Source organism: Botryllus schlosseri, chromosome 4 (genome assembly GCF_051294905.1).
Source record: "Botryllus schlosseri isolate E-star chromosome 4, Bs_hap1, whole genome shotgun sequence".
Classification (NCBI taxonomy): Eukaryota; Metazoa; Chordata; class Ascidiacea; order Stolidobranchia; family Styelidae; genus Botryllus; species Botryllus schlosseri.
Window position 1 is genome coordinate 15,300,252 of NC_137239.1, and position 17,315 is coordinate 15,317,566.

The following is a 17,315-nucleotide window of genomic DNA, read 5'->3' on the forward strand; positions in this document are numbered from 1 at the left end:
TTCAAAATTTAGAATTTTGATGCTTTTTTAATATTTCCATCCAAAGAAAGTCCGCCGAAAATCGTAAATTGATTTCAATTTCTCAGTAAGAATATTATACTTGGTATAATGTCAGAGTTCTTGACCATTGTGCTGATAGGATTATTGCTACATTATAACTTGACAATAACTTTCAGTTGTTATCAGCTGGATATGTTCATGTTCAATCTCAACATTTCACCCAGATTGTCATTGCTAAAATCCAGTCGTGGAAGGTTATTATTTAATTGCATTGGAATGTATTTGTTTGAATATAGAGTCTATCAAATTTGGTGATTTTGGATGTTTACGGGAATCCCATCGTACGATCGGACTCATATCGACTGTTTGTTATTTACCATCTGCAAAATTTGAAAGCTCTTGACGGAAGCGCTGTGGAATCGGGAGAGGAGAATACGGCCAAAGACGCGTTTGGTGGCAGGTGACATGCTTTCCGACTTCTGCGTTTTTTCAAGCGACAGTACTTACTATTTACATTGTGTCAATTAAAAATGGTATTTGGATGGATTGTAACAAGTGAAACTGGGTGATGCAGACCTTGTATGATAGTAACATATTCTCGTCGCAATTGGTCATTTTGCAGTAATCGCGAAGATTCATCTGGGAAATTCACGAACTGTAACTGTTGATTGCCAAACGACAAAGTTACTTCTCAAACTTGAGTTTGTGGTTTGTGGTATTCCTGGTTTTTTTCGACCTCTATGGTCCTTTACACCATGCCAATTTCGTCCATTTTTATCCCGCAGCTGCGGACTTGTGGCACGGCCCACTTCTAGGCTTTTTATCAGACACCGCTTACGCGGATTAGATGGTGAGGAGAAGCCTAGATAAACCTCAGAACTTAGGTAGGAATTCTGGAATCTATCTCGGTCGGACTCGAACCCGCAAACCATTAGTGTTGCGGCAGTGCATTAAACCACTACGCTATCTCGTCACACCGACCAACCGACCTTTTGTTTTGCATTTTTAATGGAAGTAGTTTTCTCATGCTTTGAAAATATTTCTACTCGCAATTGAATAGAAATTCAAGATAGATATTATTTTACATCTACTTGAGTACCAACAATGACTGCTTTAACGAGCTCCTGGGTACAATTTGGTTTGGTTTTCACCATTTTACAATACCATGTATCGCACCATTTGAAATCAATTTGAATTATTTTCAATGCCTTCCAATAAAAAGCTGGCCGTTTGTATATCAAGTCAAATTATTTGAAGAGAATTAACAGGAATATTCATATTGTAGACGTCGTGTATTTTCACAATTAGTAAAGTGTTTTTTTTATTCAGTGCTACGAACAACCATCCATGTTAACTGATTTGCAGCACCACGCCCAACAAATATCGATTCATACTTAATATGATGGCGAGTTCAAGTGTAATTACAATATTTACATGCACTGCGCAGCTCGATCCCCAATAAGCTGGTATTTTTAAGCTACTAGTTACTGCACTTATCATGCATGTGGATTGTGGATTGCTGTCCTGATTCAAATTGACTATGATTTGTTCTTTTCTCATGCCTATATAGGGCTAGCACCAATACCAAAGTATGTGTCGCAATTTTTAGGAAAAGATCTGACAATACCCATTTAAGCATTGAGGTCGGGGCAGAAATTAAATCTGTAACCATGTTAGCGCCTTTGTATTTCTGTAATCAACGGATAATATGTTGTGTTTTTCAGACTTTCGACGGATTTTGTCGCCGAACGCTTGGGCCACGCAAATTTTATTGAGGTCCGAGAACTCGACTTTCCCCATTGCTCTATCAGAACTGTGGACCTCGGTAACGGCGAGTCTTTCAAGAATTTGCGCAGGTGAACCGCCGCCTATTTTCATATTTGTCAATTTCTTGGCTTAGGGGCTAGGCTACCCCTCGAATTGGGAAATCAGTAATATAACCATAACTTTGATACTAATGAAGCAATCTTTCTGAAATATGACACAAGGTGCTGTGTTGGACATTCGAGCTTTGGTGAAAATTTGGTGAAAAATGGTCAACGTTTTTTCGACTTTCATCCGATTTTATGATTTTTCAAACTATTTTTTTGTGAATTTTTTTCTGGCAAAATTTTTGAGTGAAATTTTTTCTTGGTGCCTATAATAGATTCAAATTACCCCTAATTTCCGGATGAAACTTTTTTTTTTTTCAACAAGGGTTATTCTCTGAAAAAAAAATTTGAAAATTAAAAAAAAATAAAAATTTTTGCAAATTTTTGAGTTAGTTGAGCCTAAAGGGAGGTACCCTTCACTTATAACAGAAAATAAACAGTTTCATCCGGAGGAGCATCCCAAGATACATATACCTGCAAATTTTCACGTTGATTGGACGATATTTTCTGCCTCAAAAATGATTCATAACTTTCAAGGTACGAAAAATATAAAATTTTGAGAAAAAGCCACTTTAATTTCGTAACATGTAAAAGTCACATTATCACTCTGAAAATCCAAAATTTCACACAGTTAATAGTCTAAAAAGCGCCAGGATGCTATATTTTCCTTCTGTATTGCCATGTTTTCTGCTTTTGACAGCCCTGTCCATTCGTTCACAGTTCTGAATTAGTATATTTCCATTCTTTGACTTCCCAATTTGCCCCCTTGATTTCCCACGTTTTGCAATAGCCGCTCAATAGTCGACCATAAAACGGTGAACGGCTCGAACAAAATCCGATAGCGTGGTCAATTGCATGTCTTGACAAATGCCATGACACATCAAATGACACTGTGATAGATGTGATAATCCAATCCAGCCTCTAACAGTGATCAATATCAACTTTGATTGACAAAAAAAGTCACCAAACCCAGTCACTGAGAACCTACGAACCACCAGCTGCAAAGTGCTGAGACCGGCATACCGTTTGTTTTGATCTGTTGTAACGCATCGTTGATTACACCATAGATATCCTCAAAGGCACTAGATCGACAGCGACGCGCGTAGGTAATATAGGGCTCGGATATTCGTGGTGGATGTAGCCGAGTTCACAATTAAGGGGGGAGATTGACTACATAGTCTCATGAAAAAATCAATTTGTGACACTTTGGTGAATTCAATGATTATAATATTTGGGTATGTGAAAGATGACATCTAATACAACAAATATCAGCAATAAAAAAAATTTTGATTTTTTTTTCAATTTCTGGGGTAGCCTAGCCCCTTAGTCTGATTTATTTATGCTAAGGTTAAGTGGCCAAAGAGAAGAGCGCAACACACTAAAATATGCGTGTGATGATTTTCCACATGGATACTTTCGACAAAATTTTTTCGATAACCTCAAAACACATAGATAAGTTGTACCAACGTCGTGACCAATTTTTACTGAAATAGTGGTCCCTGCAACTGCTCGAAAGCTTAAATACTGGAATAAAATATGGTTGCACAATGCTCATCCCAGAATTACTCATTTATTCTTTCTTGGTACAGTGTTAACATCGAGCACAACAGCTTGACTTCGTTCAGCGGCCTTATCAATTTACGGCATCTGCGCGTTCTATGCTTGAATCACAATCACGTGGAATGCATCACTCCGAGGCCAAAGCATTTAAAACAGCAAGTAAGCTTGTCAACTATTTTTATAGATTGTCACCATGATTCGAGTACTCAAATTACTGCAGTTTTGTTATAACCAGTTAGTTCTACCAGATTGATTTCTCTTTCCGTATACTCCGTCCTCCTGTTATCTGCACTGATCTGCCTCAATATTTTGACACTATTCATTTTTAGGCTCGTTCTCAATATTCCCTGGTAAGTCACCACCACGACATGATGGCTCCCGAGCGACTGAGTCCTTTGATGGAGAGCTTGGAAGTGCTCCACCTCGGCTACAACAAAATCAACAATGTCGCCGGACTGCAACTGGGACGCCTCGTCAATCTTAAAGCCCTTTTCTTGCAAGGTAACTGACGGAGGTGTTCTGTAATGAACTACTTTTAATTTTTTGGGGTACTCTGGTTGGTTTAACTACCTACACTATTTACTCTGGTGCAGTGCTTCGCGACCTTTTTCGACTCATCGCCCCCTTATCAAGTTTGACACAAATTTTTGCACCCCTTCCCCAGATTTACGGATCCAAAAAAAGACATATAAATGGGAAATTAGCTAGTGAATTGACTATATTGTAAATGACCATAGTAGTCAACAAACACCATGAAGACCACAAACAAACAAGTATATGTTTGTGTCGCTTTCAGTAAAGTTATCTTAACAACTGGTCGAAATCACCCCTGTAACACGGCAACTGAATATATTTCAACTGCTAAAAGTATGTAACTCCTTCATCAAATCTACATTGTAAAACAACGTCCTTCAGTACTTCTCAGGCCTTCCCTTTCTACTTGAAGTAGTATTGGAAATCACTATTTCAAATTGTGTTTGCGGAATACTTTTCGGCCTTGCTTATTGTTCTACGCGAGCATCTTTAGAAACGGATCAAATCACTATACTGATATTGAAATCTCAAAATTAGATTTCATTGCATATTCTTCTTTCGGCTCAACCACGGTATCATTCAGGTAATGAAATCACAAAGATCGAAGGCCTGGAAGGACTCCACGAGTTGCGCGAATTGGTTCTGGACCGCAACAAGATCAAAATAATCGGGGAAAACTCGTTTGCAAACCAGTGGAATTTACAGGTAGGCTATTATGCTTGAATATTTTCAATATGTCAATCCCGAATGCTATTATCACAGGAATTGCACATTGAAGAGAACAGGCTTCGCGATCTCGCTAATCTCCATCATCTCGAAAACCTGCAGAGGCTCTATCTCGGGATGAATCGGATTCAGGTTTGTGAACACGTTCTTGCGCAACATACGATACTTGAATGTCAATACTTTAGTGTCCATACCCGTAGCATATCAGGCATTGGCAAAACTCAGCACCCTATTTTATATTGTAGCTGTCATTGTCTTGTACTGTATCAACTTGCTATGTTATGAGTATCGCGAAAAAAGACATTACAGTTACAGTATGAAAGTCCTGGTAAATATATGGTTTGACTGGACAGTACATTACATCAGACTAATACCACTAGGAAATTTTCAGTATTTCCAAATTAGATCATAATTAGAATTACAGATACAAAGTAGAATTACAGTATAATTAGAATTATGGATACACAGTTATTCCCAAATTATAATAAAATTTGAATTGTAGCTACAATGCAACATCCATTGTAGTAAAACATTTACTAAACTCAAAGACTTTTTGAGTGCCTTTTTTCAAGAGTTATCGGCAGAGTTATCAAAATTAAATATTATGACAATTGCTTTGTAATTGTAAGTGTAATATTGATTGTTACTTCTTACTCTGCCATCATGGTATTGCTTTCAAATCAGTGTAAATCCCTTTAGTGTGCCGATAACTCTTGAAAAGATTCACCCGAAAAGTCTTAGAGTTTGATAAATTACCACTGACCAGCTATTCAATTACAGCTGCACAGTTTTTTTCCAAATTAGATTCGAATTACTGGATTTGTAAAAATTTAACATTGAATCAAGTTCAGTTAATGTCAAATCATAGCTCATTCTTATGAGCATGAGAATAGCAAATGTCCGTACAGCAAGCTTGGCTCGTTTCGCACTATACAGTTCTTATGTAGCATTCACTGAAAAACCAGAAATTAGACTGGAATTAATATTATAGCACAGAAACATTTCACAAATTAGATAAGAATTAGATCACCATCATTTTGCTCTAATTAGTTTAATTCAGTTAACTAGAATTATCTAGTTGTCCAAGTCTGTATTACATACTGTGAATTAGGTTCTGTGATTGTAATCAAACTATACATTGTTTGGAAATACCTAGAAATTTGCTTTTTAACGTCAAATGATGATGCTTTTCAGATGTTCAGTTTTACTCTCACTCAAGGCAGTTTTCACATGTCTTAGAAACCGTAATTGTGATTGATTTGAAATTGATGATCTTACTTCTACTTGTACTGGAGTAACAACTACTTTTATCATATGCGGTTACAAATAGTGAAAAATATGTACGTTTTAATTCTTGAAAGCTATCGCATCTGAAAAACGTCATCCCAAACCTGTCTCGGAGTTACTTTCCATACAATTTTGAAATCATTTCATTTAGGACATGATGGAGCTGGAAAAGATGGAGAACCTTCCCAATCTGATCGAGCTGTCCGTGATCGGAAATGCGGTTTCCAGGCGTCTGCTGCACCGTCCTTTGCTGGTATTTCAGCAGCCTAACCTGCAGACCATCGACGGCATCCCGGTCACTGCCGAAGAACGCACCAAAGCCGAATTGTATTTCATGGATCAGCAAGTTAGAAATTGTTTCACATTCACTCGAGATTGTGCTTGTCTGAGGGTTTTCAAATAGGGGGTAGCAAAATGTTTTAGATTTAGTGAGAATATAAGCATCGCATCTGTGTAATGTTAAAATTTTCAAACCTATAACAGTGTTTCGATCAAGTCACTATCGTCGAGTCACAAGTCGTCTTGAGAGATGGTACATTTTAACTGGAGTCAAGTCAAGTCACTTTAGTTTCGGTGGTGACTCGAGGCAAAGCCATCATTGAATTCATGTTAAATTTTCTGATTATGCGGCATGATTCAAAGTCATTTCATTTTGCTAGCTGTTTCAAATACAGATTGAATTGCCAATCATTTTGAATCGAGGAACAAATGTATGCAAAAAAAAGTTGCTAAATAGCTCACAAACGCCTGTACAACGAGGATGCAGCTTGAAATGCCTAATTAATGCTTTATGCTATGGAATAGAATGACTTTGGTAGGATATTTCTAGTATATTTTTATTCCTTGACTGTGTCTGTCCTGAAATTTCTACATAGCTATGACCGACATAATGCCTATGTCCGAGCCTAATCTGCCCATGAATTGGATCTTCTTAAGACAACAACTTTTTACCGGGGTAGGGGGCGTTTGGGACCTGGTTGGTTTCACAGGTAGTGTATAAAAAGTTATGGAACAGTGCAATAGTGCAAAAGCTTGTTATATAAACGCACCGTGATTGTTGGTTTTTGAGCCATATTACTTAGACCTACAGTTCGGATTCGGAATCTTGTTGAATAGTGTCTAATTTCTGAATGTATTTGCTTCGTTTTTGTGTGTGACATCGTCATACGAACCCAGAATATATAAACCTCTTTATGATCTATTTTCTTGAGCTACCGTACTGACTTCGGCAGTTTGGAGCACTATGTTCCTATTTCTACGCGAGTACCAACAATTACAACATTTTCCACCTGTATATGCCAGTACTGTGTCATTCCAGCACAACTCAAACGTGGACTCCATCCTTCCTGGGATAGCCCCACACAACCGCGCCGGACCGATCAAAGTCACGCACATGCCGATAAGCAATGACAGACACTCTATTCCGTATTCGACTCATTATGACGATCACGATCAAGGCAGAGGTATTTTGTTATGTGACTTGCTATCTGTTACCAGAGGTGGCCAGTAACGAAGCTCTTCAAATTTATTGGTGTACTCAAGTATGGGTTGCGTATCTTTGCTACTTACTTAAGTGTTTATGTTGTAGACTATTTCCAACAAATTTTTGGCAAAATTTTTTACACTTTGGATTTCGTAAAGGAGAAAGGAGTTTTTTGACAGGTTTGCACCACTTTTATGATTTAAAACTTTGATAAAGACTATTAAATATCCCATGTATCACAGTACTCAGTATGTATTTGAAGATTGTACATTAACGTTGTTCAAAAATAACTTCTTTACATTCACTGAATAAAATATTGGGGTCCCTAAAAAAACGCTGTACACAAAATTTGGCTCCATTTCAACTGGTGGATGTGAACGCACAATTTTGTATTAAAATTTAGAATTCAAATTTCACTGTCAACCCCTTGAAATTGGCGAGTTGTCTACAAAAACGATGTAAAATAAATTTGATGCAATTCCAACCTGTAGCCGCAGAGTTATTTGAGTTTTTTATTGCCAATTCTGGCATGACCCAACTTCCAGGCTATTTTAGAGAATCCCAAATTTTCAACCGCAGTAACTTTGCTTCTACCGGATGGAAGTGAGTAAAAATTGTTAATCATCGTTCTTTTAGACAACCTACCAATTTCATGGGGTTGACAATAAAATTTGAAAATATTTTTTCAATTTTATTTCAATAAATACAAAATTTTCAAACTCCTGTGCATTCACATTTACCAGTTGGAATCGATCGAAATTTGGCGTGCAGCGTTTTCTTTAGGCAACCTAACAATTTAATCAGTGAATCCCCGCAATCCACAAAATAGTAAATTTGAGCAACCCTAATGAGTACCTTTCAGACTTTTTACTATCGGCTTCAGGGGTGGCTAACCTTTTCCGTCAGAGGGCCACATGCGATTTACGAACTATTGCGCGGGCCACTTGAATATTGATGACCTTTTTAGTTATCCGATAGAAGTGAACCAGATTAGGTAACGGTGGAAACAAGACTTATATTACTACTATTATTTCATAAAAACTAGCAGCTCCAAGGGGAAAATTTCAAAGCTAATGAATAAATTAGGTAAATAATATTCTTAGTTGCATTGCGGGTCGCCTCTGATAACCGCTAGGCTCATAATTGCGGATATAGTTACTGGTTAGTTTCAATTCTGTATTCTGGGCGTATTTGGGGTTACCCATACTAAAAGCAAGAAATCGAGTGAAAATAAATGGAGCGAAGTGCTGAGAAAAATTTCAAGTCGAAGAAATCTGCCTCGAAGTATTCTACTTTATAGTCATACGAAGTTCCACGAAAACTGTGGCTGGCCCATGGCTACGCCTATGTGTCGTAACTGTTATCTTAGTAATCAACATCCCAAATTTCGCGGTCAGGCTAATCAAATTTTGGGTTGCCTTTGCAAGTTCCTAATATATTACCTGGGTAATTTATTGATTATAATTAAACTATTTTCGAGAATCACCTCACAGGCCACTCAAAACCTTCTGGCGGGCCATGGGTTGGCCGCCTCCTGACTACTTCCACTTGAAGTAATGTTGACATTTCTTGGAGCTCGCCATTTCTGTTATCAATTCAGTAGAAGATTACGATGTTACCTCCATTTCCACTTGAATATTAATGCTCACTACTTGGGCCACCTCTAACTACACGTTGATCGTGCTATGTGCATTCTTTGACCATTTACTTTACCAGGCATTTCAACAAAACGCACCAAAGACAGGCCTTCCTACGGGTCCATCCCGCAGGGAAGCCTCTACAGCCAGTTGGCCGGTGTTAAGTATCAGCAGCACAGCGGCGCGTCGGGCCTCAACGGTAACAAGCTGCAATCGAATTTACGGTACCCACCCACCGCTGTTTGCTAATGTTTGAAAACTGTCTAACACTTTTTGTATGTGCAGAGGTAGCGGGAATCGGCAGCGATGACAGATTCGAACTGTAAACACTGAGAGCGATATCACGAAGACTTACCGACAGACCGTGAATGTCTTTGCAGCCGGGCCGATATCCTACCGAATGCGAATTTTACGTTTACGATTTTATTTTTACTTTCGAAATTGTCTGTGACCTATTGTAGGATACTTATAGCTTGCATGAGTATAGTTTTCTATGCGTCGATAGCCAGATTTTTTATTTATGTGCGTCGCAAAAGAGCAGATCTTATTTTCTTCGATAAGTTGATTGTGAGCAGTTGTCCTTGGGACTGGGTATAGCTATAGGGGTCCGTAGATCATCTGGACAGGGGAGGCATGATTTATTAATAATCGTTGAGTTATATTTTTCAGCTGAACAAGTCACACACAATGTACAATGCGATGAACAGATAGGAGGATGTCGAACGACATGCATCAAGCGATCCCTTTTTAATCAAGCATCCACCTCGGCCTAGAATGCCCGATGTCACAGTTCTTTTCGATGTTGATCATTTTGAAGTCGCAGCCCTTTCTAATTGTTCTTTCCATTCTTTGTGAGTTCTTTCTTCCGGGTCGGGTATTTTTCTGGGCTCTTTTTTGTCGCCGTAAGACATGCAACGGCGGGGAGGAAGAGGAGCCCAGAGGCGCTCACTTGATTGGAAACATGTCTTGAAGAGTGTTTTACAGTATTATTATATAATAATTTATAGAGCGTCGAATATAACAATATATCATTACTACACTTAGGCAATAAAATATGAAAGTAAACGATATGTATAAAAGACGAAGCGCATATAGTTATAGGGCGGAATGAACACTACTCCAGTTCGAACGCTCGTGTGAATAAAACGTTATTGATTTTGCGTTTGAAAACATATAGCGAGCCACATATTTTACACGTCATATAAAATGAATTTATATATGTCTGTTTCAGAGTTGGATCAATTACATTATTTCAGTTCAATTACAATTACTTTCATGAATGTTTCAATTACATTACAAGTACAATTACTCCATGCTAAAAATATCAAATTACATTTACAATTACAATTACTCCTTGCATGCTTCAATTACATTACAATTACAATTGCTGCTGTTGGACATGTAATTTAATAATCATAAATTCAACCGTGCTCCTTGACAACCGTGGCGTCGTATTTAACAACAATTCAAGTCTAGTTCAGATTGTGTAGTAATAAATGCGTTTATATGCGTACATAGTATGCTATGTGAGATGTCAATTACTTCGTTTCCATGCTCGGCCGACGGTCGGCCGAAAGGCCATGACGCATGCGTTGTACATGTCGGCCGTGTTTCCATGACCAGGCGTAATCCGACCGTGACTTGGCCGAACTAGGTGGGCGAAGCGATCGCGATGACGTTTTTGGCTTACTTAATGTAATAATTTCATAATAATCACAGGATTGCCATAAATGACTCGATAGGAATGAGCCGAGATGACTTGTAGCGGTCATTCAATCAAACAACACGCTTTGGCCTTGAACACGTAGGCCTAAATCCATCCAACATGTAAAATGGTCATGATGAACCAATTGCTTAAAACTAACAGAAGATAAAATAAAATGGAAAAAAGATGAAAATTGGTGGCATATCTTAGTATGTGGGGGATATAGATACAGGATATCGTGGTCCAATAATTTCGAGCGCAGAATAGTAACTTTTCCAGTAGTCTACCGGTACTACTGTTTCGTCGTCATGATTCAGACATTAACTTCCAGTGTCCTGTTGATGATTTGCTTACAAGGGAATGTGAATAAGTTCAACTAGTTTGTGGTCGAACGGTACAGTTTGTATTGTACCCATGCACCAGAACACAAACCCTCGAATTGTGGCAGCAGCGTATGTGATCAGACCGCGAAGATTTCGGTAGCCTACGGGTAATTCGTAGCAGTACCGGTACTACTAAATTCCATTGCAATCAAATTAAATTCCGGGTTTTTTAAGGCGTCCAAGATCCGTCCGGAGTGCAGCCATTTATTAATTTTATACGAAAAGTGTATTGTAAGTAGCGAATACCAATTCGCTAGTCGAAGACACAGCGCAAGCATGGCCGAAGGGCTAAGCCGAAGGATTCACTCGATGGCCGACGAGTCGGCCGACGTGGGTGTGCAATCTGTACATGCGCAACAAAATTCTCTCGTTCGTCGGCCAAGTCTCTCGAAAATGGGCCAATCGGCCGTGCATGGAAACGCAGTAATAGGCCTTTTGCAGGACTTCGATCACGTGACTAGATACGCATAGCAACAACAAATCGGTTAGCAAGCTACTTTCTCGCGCACCTGCTTCAGTGCTAAATATCGCATAGTGTACTGTTGATTTCTGGTTGTAAACGTTTCGGAAATTTGTTGTAGAAGTCATCAGAGATTAACCTATGCTAGATGTCAATCCTGTACAAAGCACATAGAATGATATCGTCAGAATTACGCAGAAATCCGTCGTTAACGTAGCCGTATTTCGGATACAGTATATTATCGTTTTCGGGCTGTAAACGTTCGCAAGTGTCATGGAGATGCGCAAGGATTCAAATATGTTGGATGTCTTTGATTCATGAACTATGTAAACTCCTTGCGTCAAAATGATCAACATTGTAGCCGTTATTTGGTAGTCAACTATGATTTTATAACACAAAATTCGACATTGCAGGACATTGACTGCGTGATATTTATTGCATCATTAAGTTAGGTGTGGATAGTATACTATAGTTGTATTGTAGCGGTAGTTGGTAATCATTGCAGCATTTTGATGATTGATATCGATTGCAATATATATAGGATACTGCTATTTTTAAGCCTAAGAGACAATGACTGCCAGTGCCAGTACGTTGATGTGTTATGAATTCATGCAATGTGCTACATACCATATATATATTAAATATCCTAAGCTATTGTATGACTTCTCAGTTGAACAATTCAAAATATTTAGACCTGTACACCTATATTACAAGTTATTGATCATTCTGTCATGCTGCCAAGTGTCACTACCCGAAGGAAAATGATCATCAGCTCCAATTGAGGGTGAAACAAACTGTCCCGGGGCCTGGATTACTTGATTGATTGCCTGGATTGGATTACTTCACTCTATGGCACAGTGCAAATATCTTGAGTTTCAAGACATATGCCTATACCACATGCATACGGATTAATGATCTGATGGATTATCCCAAGAGAGCCGAACATAGGCAACTAAGAAATTGATGATGCCCTCGTCAAGAATTCAGCCTGGAGCCAATTATTATCACCACATAAAATTTGGTCATGCGGTGGAAGGCAGCGTGGTTTCATGCCAACAGAAAATGTCAGCAAATGATCTGACCACTGACTAACTGTCCTGAACTTCTTTCCCGATGTTGATGTCTGCTTTGAAAATGATATTTCATTTGTGTACAGCAAGACAAGTGCTCTTCCGTGGATGCTATGAATATGTCTAGACAAGTGGCTATGGAGGTAGAAGAAAATACATAGGCATAACAGTCTCGGCAGTTATTGAACTTGATAAGGTTAACATCCATTTTTCTTCAACTATTTCTTATGCTCTGGGTATCGAATGCACAAAAATTAATAAATCGATCTTCTTTGCAAGTTTATTTGTAAATTCAATGAATCAAAGAATATCATAAGTTCAGAATATTACGGAGTCAATGCGAAAGAAACAATGTTAGTCGTCTTTAGAGGATGTTTCTGAGTTGGTTGAGCCAATACACAGAGGGGGTCAGCAACGAAGTACTATTTTATCTGAGTACTAGCGTCATTATGAGTTTATGCTACTTCCACTTCTACTTGACACTTTTTAGGTAGTACTTTTTTGTCAGGTTTGGGATTTTGTCAACTAGAATGTAGCTTTGGCGCATGATTGCATCCCCTTCAAGCCTGAGGTTGAACTGGGCAAAATAGCCCCAGTACCACGGTAACTAAATTAATTTTTGAAAATTGCACTTATTTGTGGTGTCATCACCCTTTTGCGTTGATCAAGAAGATGCAACATGCAATGTTTACAGTTGTCACATGGCATCAATTTCTAAAACTAAGTGACCCTCAACCAAATCTACTTCATGTAACGAATTTCTTGACCGCTTTTCAGAAATTCATTTCTACTTCCACTTGAAGTACTTTGGACATGTCCTGGAAGTAATTACTGCTACTTGTACTGGAGTATAAATTAAGGCATTACTTCTACTCGGTTCCCAACTATGACCACGTTGACCACGTCTGGGTATAGGATGACCGATCTTGTCACTGCGTTTGAGCTGCTCTAAGAGTTATATGATAGTTACTTCCCTTAGTTCGCTAAATATCGCACATATGTCACATCAACTATTTATCAAAATCGAGTGTGATTTGCCAAATCTACTTCAATCGCAGTTGCGAAGTAGTGGTAATAAAATTGGCATTGTATAAGGCAACAATAAAGTGCACTGATTTGCTTAGTCTTGACGGCAGGTTCTCCCAAAAGATACTTCCGATGTGTTCAGCGACATTTGTTTTATAGCAGGCCGCCCGCACCCAAACCAGCAGACAGTATATCCTGATCCTTGCGGGTCCCGGCTGCTTCAGCCATATCTTCCATCCAAAATCAGGCTCCACAACAGACAAATAGTACTGCTTGAACTAACAAATACTCTTACCAGAATATAAGCCAATCGCTTTACTTCAAATGCATAAATTTAAGTACATATGATCAGAGTTGAGTACAGTAATACGACTAGGTTACCGATGGATTTCTGCGTAATTCTGACGATATCATTCTAAATGCTTTGTACAGGATTGACATCTAGCATAGGTGAATCTATGATGACTTCTACAACAAATTTCCGAAACGTTTACAACCAGAAATCAACAGTACACTATGCGATATTTAGCACTGAAGCAGGTGCGCGGGAAAGTAGCTTGCTAACCAATTTGTTGTTGCTATGCGTATCTAGTCACGTGATCGAAGTCCTGCAAAAGGCCTATTGTGGCGTTATATAAGCGTGTTTTGAATGCTCGGTAATTATGGCTCACGTAATTGGAAATGTAAAATGTTATTTACCTAATTTCCTATGGGTTAGGATTAAGGATAGGGTGCAGTATGTCGTTTAAAAAGTATTATAATATATGCACGTGTTGGATTTGCGTCTGTAGTATATAATTAAAGAAATAATATTATTTTTATCGGGGGACGTAGGAATTAGGATGAGGAGTGAAAACAAAACCGTGTTTTGTCAGATAAGACGTTATATAATATCCAGTGGTCTGGTTAGTTAGCCAGACGAAAGAACGATGCAGCATCGTGATCTGAAATCGTATTGTAGATTGCCAACCCACTGATAGATGCGCAAGATGTGAGTCACGGATGAATGCACCGACAACATACTGCAGAGCCGACTAAAAGCAGCAAAATTTGTAGTTCTAGAGCTCCTACAGCTGGCGATCCATGAGTCCAAATTTGATGCATCTGGTCTTTATCGTAAGCTATTGATGTACAATACAAATACAAAATACAAATACAATACGAAAATACAAAATAAAATCTCGTCAGGGCAATGTAACTGCTCCAAAATAGCCGTTTAAGGCCGACTGTTCTGAAAAGTGAGAGCGCTGCAGCAGCATGACCACAACAATTACCAATTACGCCCAGCGATTGTTTAGAACAATGCCGATTCCCAGACTTTCACGACTATTTTGGGATGGTACCATTGCCTGGAAATATACTTCTATTGCGAAATCAGTGCGACACTAGCTTTCGATTTGGACCATACATATCAAATTTCGACGCTTGGATCGCCCGCTATGGGACTCTCAATTCTGCTGCTTTTAGCCGGCTCAGCAGTTCGCTTCTCGGCGTCTCGTGTTGCGAATCCATCCGTTGGTTAGTAATCTAATAATTGTATACAATGGCAGCCGAGGCCAGCATAGCGGTGAAAATTAAAAAAACTTCGCCCGCAAGGGCGCAGTCAAGGGCTTCCGCGAAATCGCGAATGGATCCACCAAATTCCTTGTCGACATTTAAAGAGAATGCACTATAAGTCAATTGTTTTATGTTGTGCTTGTCAGGTCTCAATAGCAATTTAATGTAATTGAAATTGTAATTTAGCAAAATTTTTGTCAAATTACAATTACAATTACAATTACACAAAATAAAAATGCTTCAATTACAATTACATTACAATTACATTGAAAAATGTAATTAATTACATTCAATTACAATTACAAATTAAAATTGATCCAACTCTGGTCTGTTTTTATCTATCGTGATTTTTCCTATACGAGGCGTCTCATTACATCCAAATACACTTCAAGTTTAATACAGGGGACATCGTGACTCAAAGAGTCTAGCTAGTAGGGTTACATTTAAAACAAAAATCAATATAAAACAAACATGTTTGAAACAAGGCCCTTGTTTGAAACATGTTTTTCATTGTTCTTTACCCATGAAGTCACGAATGTTTAATTGTGCCGTCACGGTGGATTGGCTCTGACAATTGAAAACGTAGGATAAATATGGCCCTTTCGACGAAAAGGCCTTCCGATCACTGTCACAAACAGACCGAAAACATCTCCAACCAGGACTACATCGTTATGCAGCATTTTACGGTCGGCGGTCATCATCATCAGAACACCCATTTCGTACCAAATGATCTGTATCCACCAGGGTTGTAATGACTCGAGTCATGACTCGACTCGAGTCACGTTTTTTTTGTGACTCGACTTGACTCGAGTCATTTTCTTGAAATGGGAAAATGACTCGACTCGACTCGAGTCAATATTTGGATTGACTCGACTTGTACTCGAGTCATTACGCATGACTCGACCCAAGTCAATGACTCGGCTTATTTTATATGACTTGAAGATGAATAAATTTGCGAATCGTAATGGCTAGGTCAACACATCTGACGAATTCTGCCGACATCGCTATTTGTCACCACTGCTTTCGTTGCACTCGTCTGATATCAGATATGCCGCCACAAAAACAACAGACAATGGTACCATAGTGTCCTATATGGCGTCGACACAACCAAATCTCACGCCTCAGAAATTGATTCACGTCACAATTTCGATTTGGCTACAGGCAATTTGAAGGTCATTTTTACCGGCTTGGCGAGCATTAAATTTGGTAAAACGGGTATCAATCGAAAGCTAACTCTGCACTGATTACGAAAAGATAGATGTTATTGCGCTCGTGGCCCTGGAACCCCCACAATCAGCCTCGAATTTTTCATTGTTATGGAGATCGGCATTGCGGGACGCAATAATGCTGTCTGGCTCTTTTGCTCTTGAGCTACTCTCTCGTTTCGCTAGACAGCATTGTTGCGTCCCAATGCCAATCACGGTAGTACCAACTACAATCCCGGCTCTCCCTCTCCCTCTACAACCATTCAATTAGGCACACTTATCACTGTCAATTACTTGCGCGCATTAGTGGAAACATTGAAAAATTCTATTTTAAAGCGTTTTGCAGGAGTGTTTGTAAATGTGCACATGATCACAACTGATGAGTCTTTGGATTGGCCTATCGGTAATCCCAAACCGTTTGGTGAAACCATCTTCTTCACATCATGCGTGTTCGATCCGAAATTTGCTTTCCATTAGCTTATGGATCTAAATTGCTCAGAACAATCCCGAATTGCACTGCGGCAGAAAATAATCGAGTTGATGGTGACTGAGCCTGACACTCATTCATACAGGATCACCAGCCAAGGTACAAAATCATCTGACGAAGAGGTACTAGATCCTCCGCAATCAAAGTATTTAAGACTTTTCATTTTCAATTATACAAGCAAACAATCGAAGCAAAGTTCAATTAGAGCCAACGCAATGACTCAGATAGTCAATTAATTGGAAGAGACTGATAAGCTCATGTGTAGATTTGAAAGCGATGATTCTTTGCATTTTTGGGCGACTCGAAAGAATGAGTATCCTATGC

The 17,315-nt window shown here is 38.9% G+C and overlaps 1 protein-coding gene and 1 long non-coding RNA gene across 2 annotated transcripts in view; one reads left to right on the forward strand and one right to left on the reverse strand.

The window, feature by feature from the left end:
- LOC145437112 (leucine-rich repeat-containing protein 9-like) overlaps positions 1 to 9,658 on the forward strand; it is a 33,200-nt gene extending 23,542 nt beyond the window's left edge. Inside the window, exons 26-35 of the mRNA XM_080314280.1 lie at positions 297 to 460; positions 1,725 to 1,856; positions 3,461 to 3,590; positions 3,761 to 3,932; positions 4,549 to 4,670; positions 4,728 to 4,823; positions 6,130 to 6,324; positions 7,297 to 7,441; positions 9,178 to 9,322; positions 9,384 to 9,658. Coding sequence (XP_080170406.1) covers positions 297 to 460; positions 1,725 to 1,856; positions 3,461 to 3,590; positions 3,761 to 3,932; positions 4,549 to 4,670; positions 4,728 to 4,823; positions 6,130 to 6,324; positions 7,297 to 7,441; positions 9,178 to 9,322; positions 9,384 to 9,408 — 1,326 coding nt within the window. The 3' untranslated portion in view covers positions 9,409 to 9,658. The remainder of the gene's footprint in view (positions 1 to 296; positions 461 to 1,724; positions 1,857 to 3,460; positions 3,591 to 3,760; positions 3,933 to 4,548; positions 4,671 to 4,727; positions 4,824 to 6,129; positions 6,325 to 7,296; positions 7,442 to 9,177; positions 9,323 to 9,383) is intronic.
- Positions 1 to 17,315, reverse strand: part of LOC145438227 (uncharacterized) — a 442,041-nt gene that overhangs the window by 102,738 nt on the left and 321,988 nt on the right. The gene's annotated exons all lie outside the window — the stretch shown is intronic.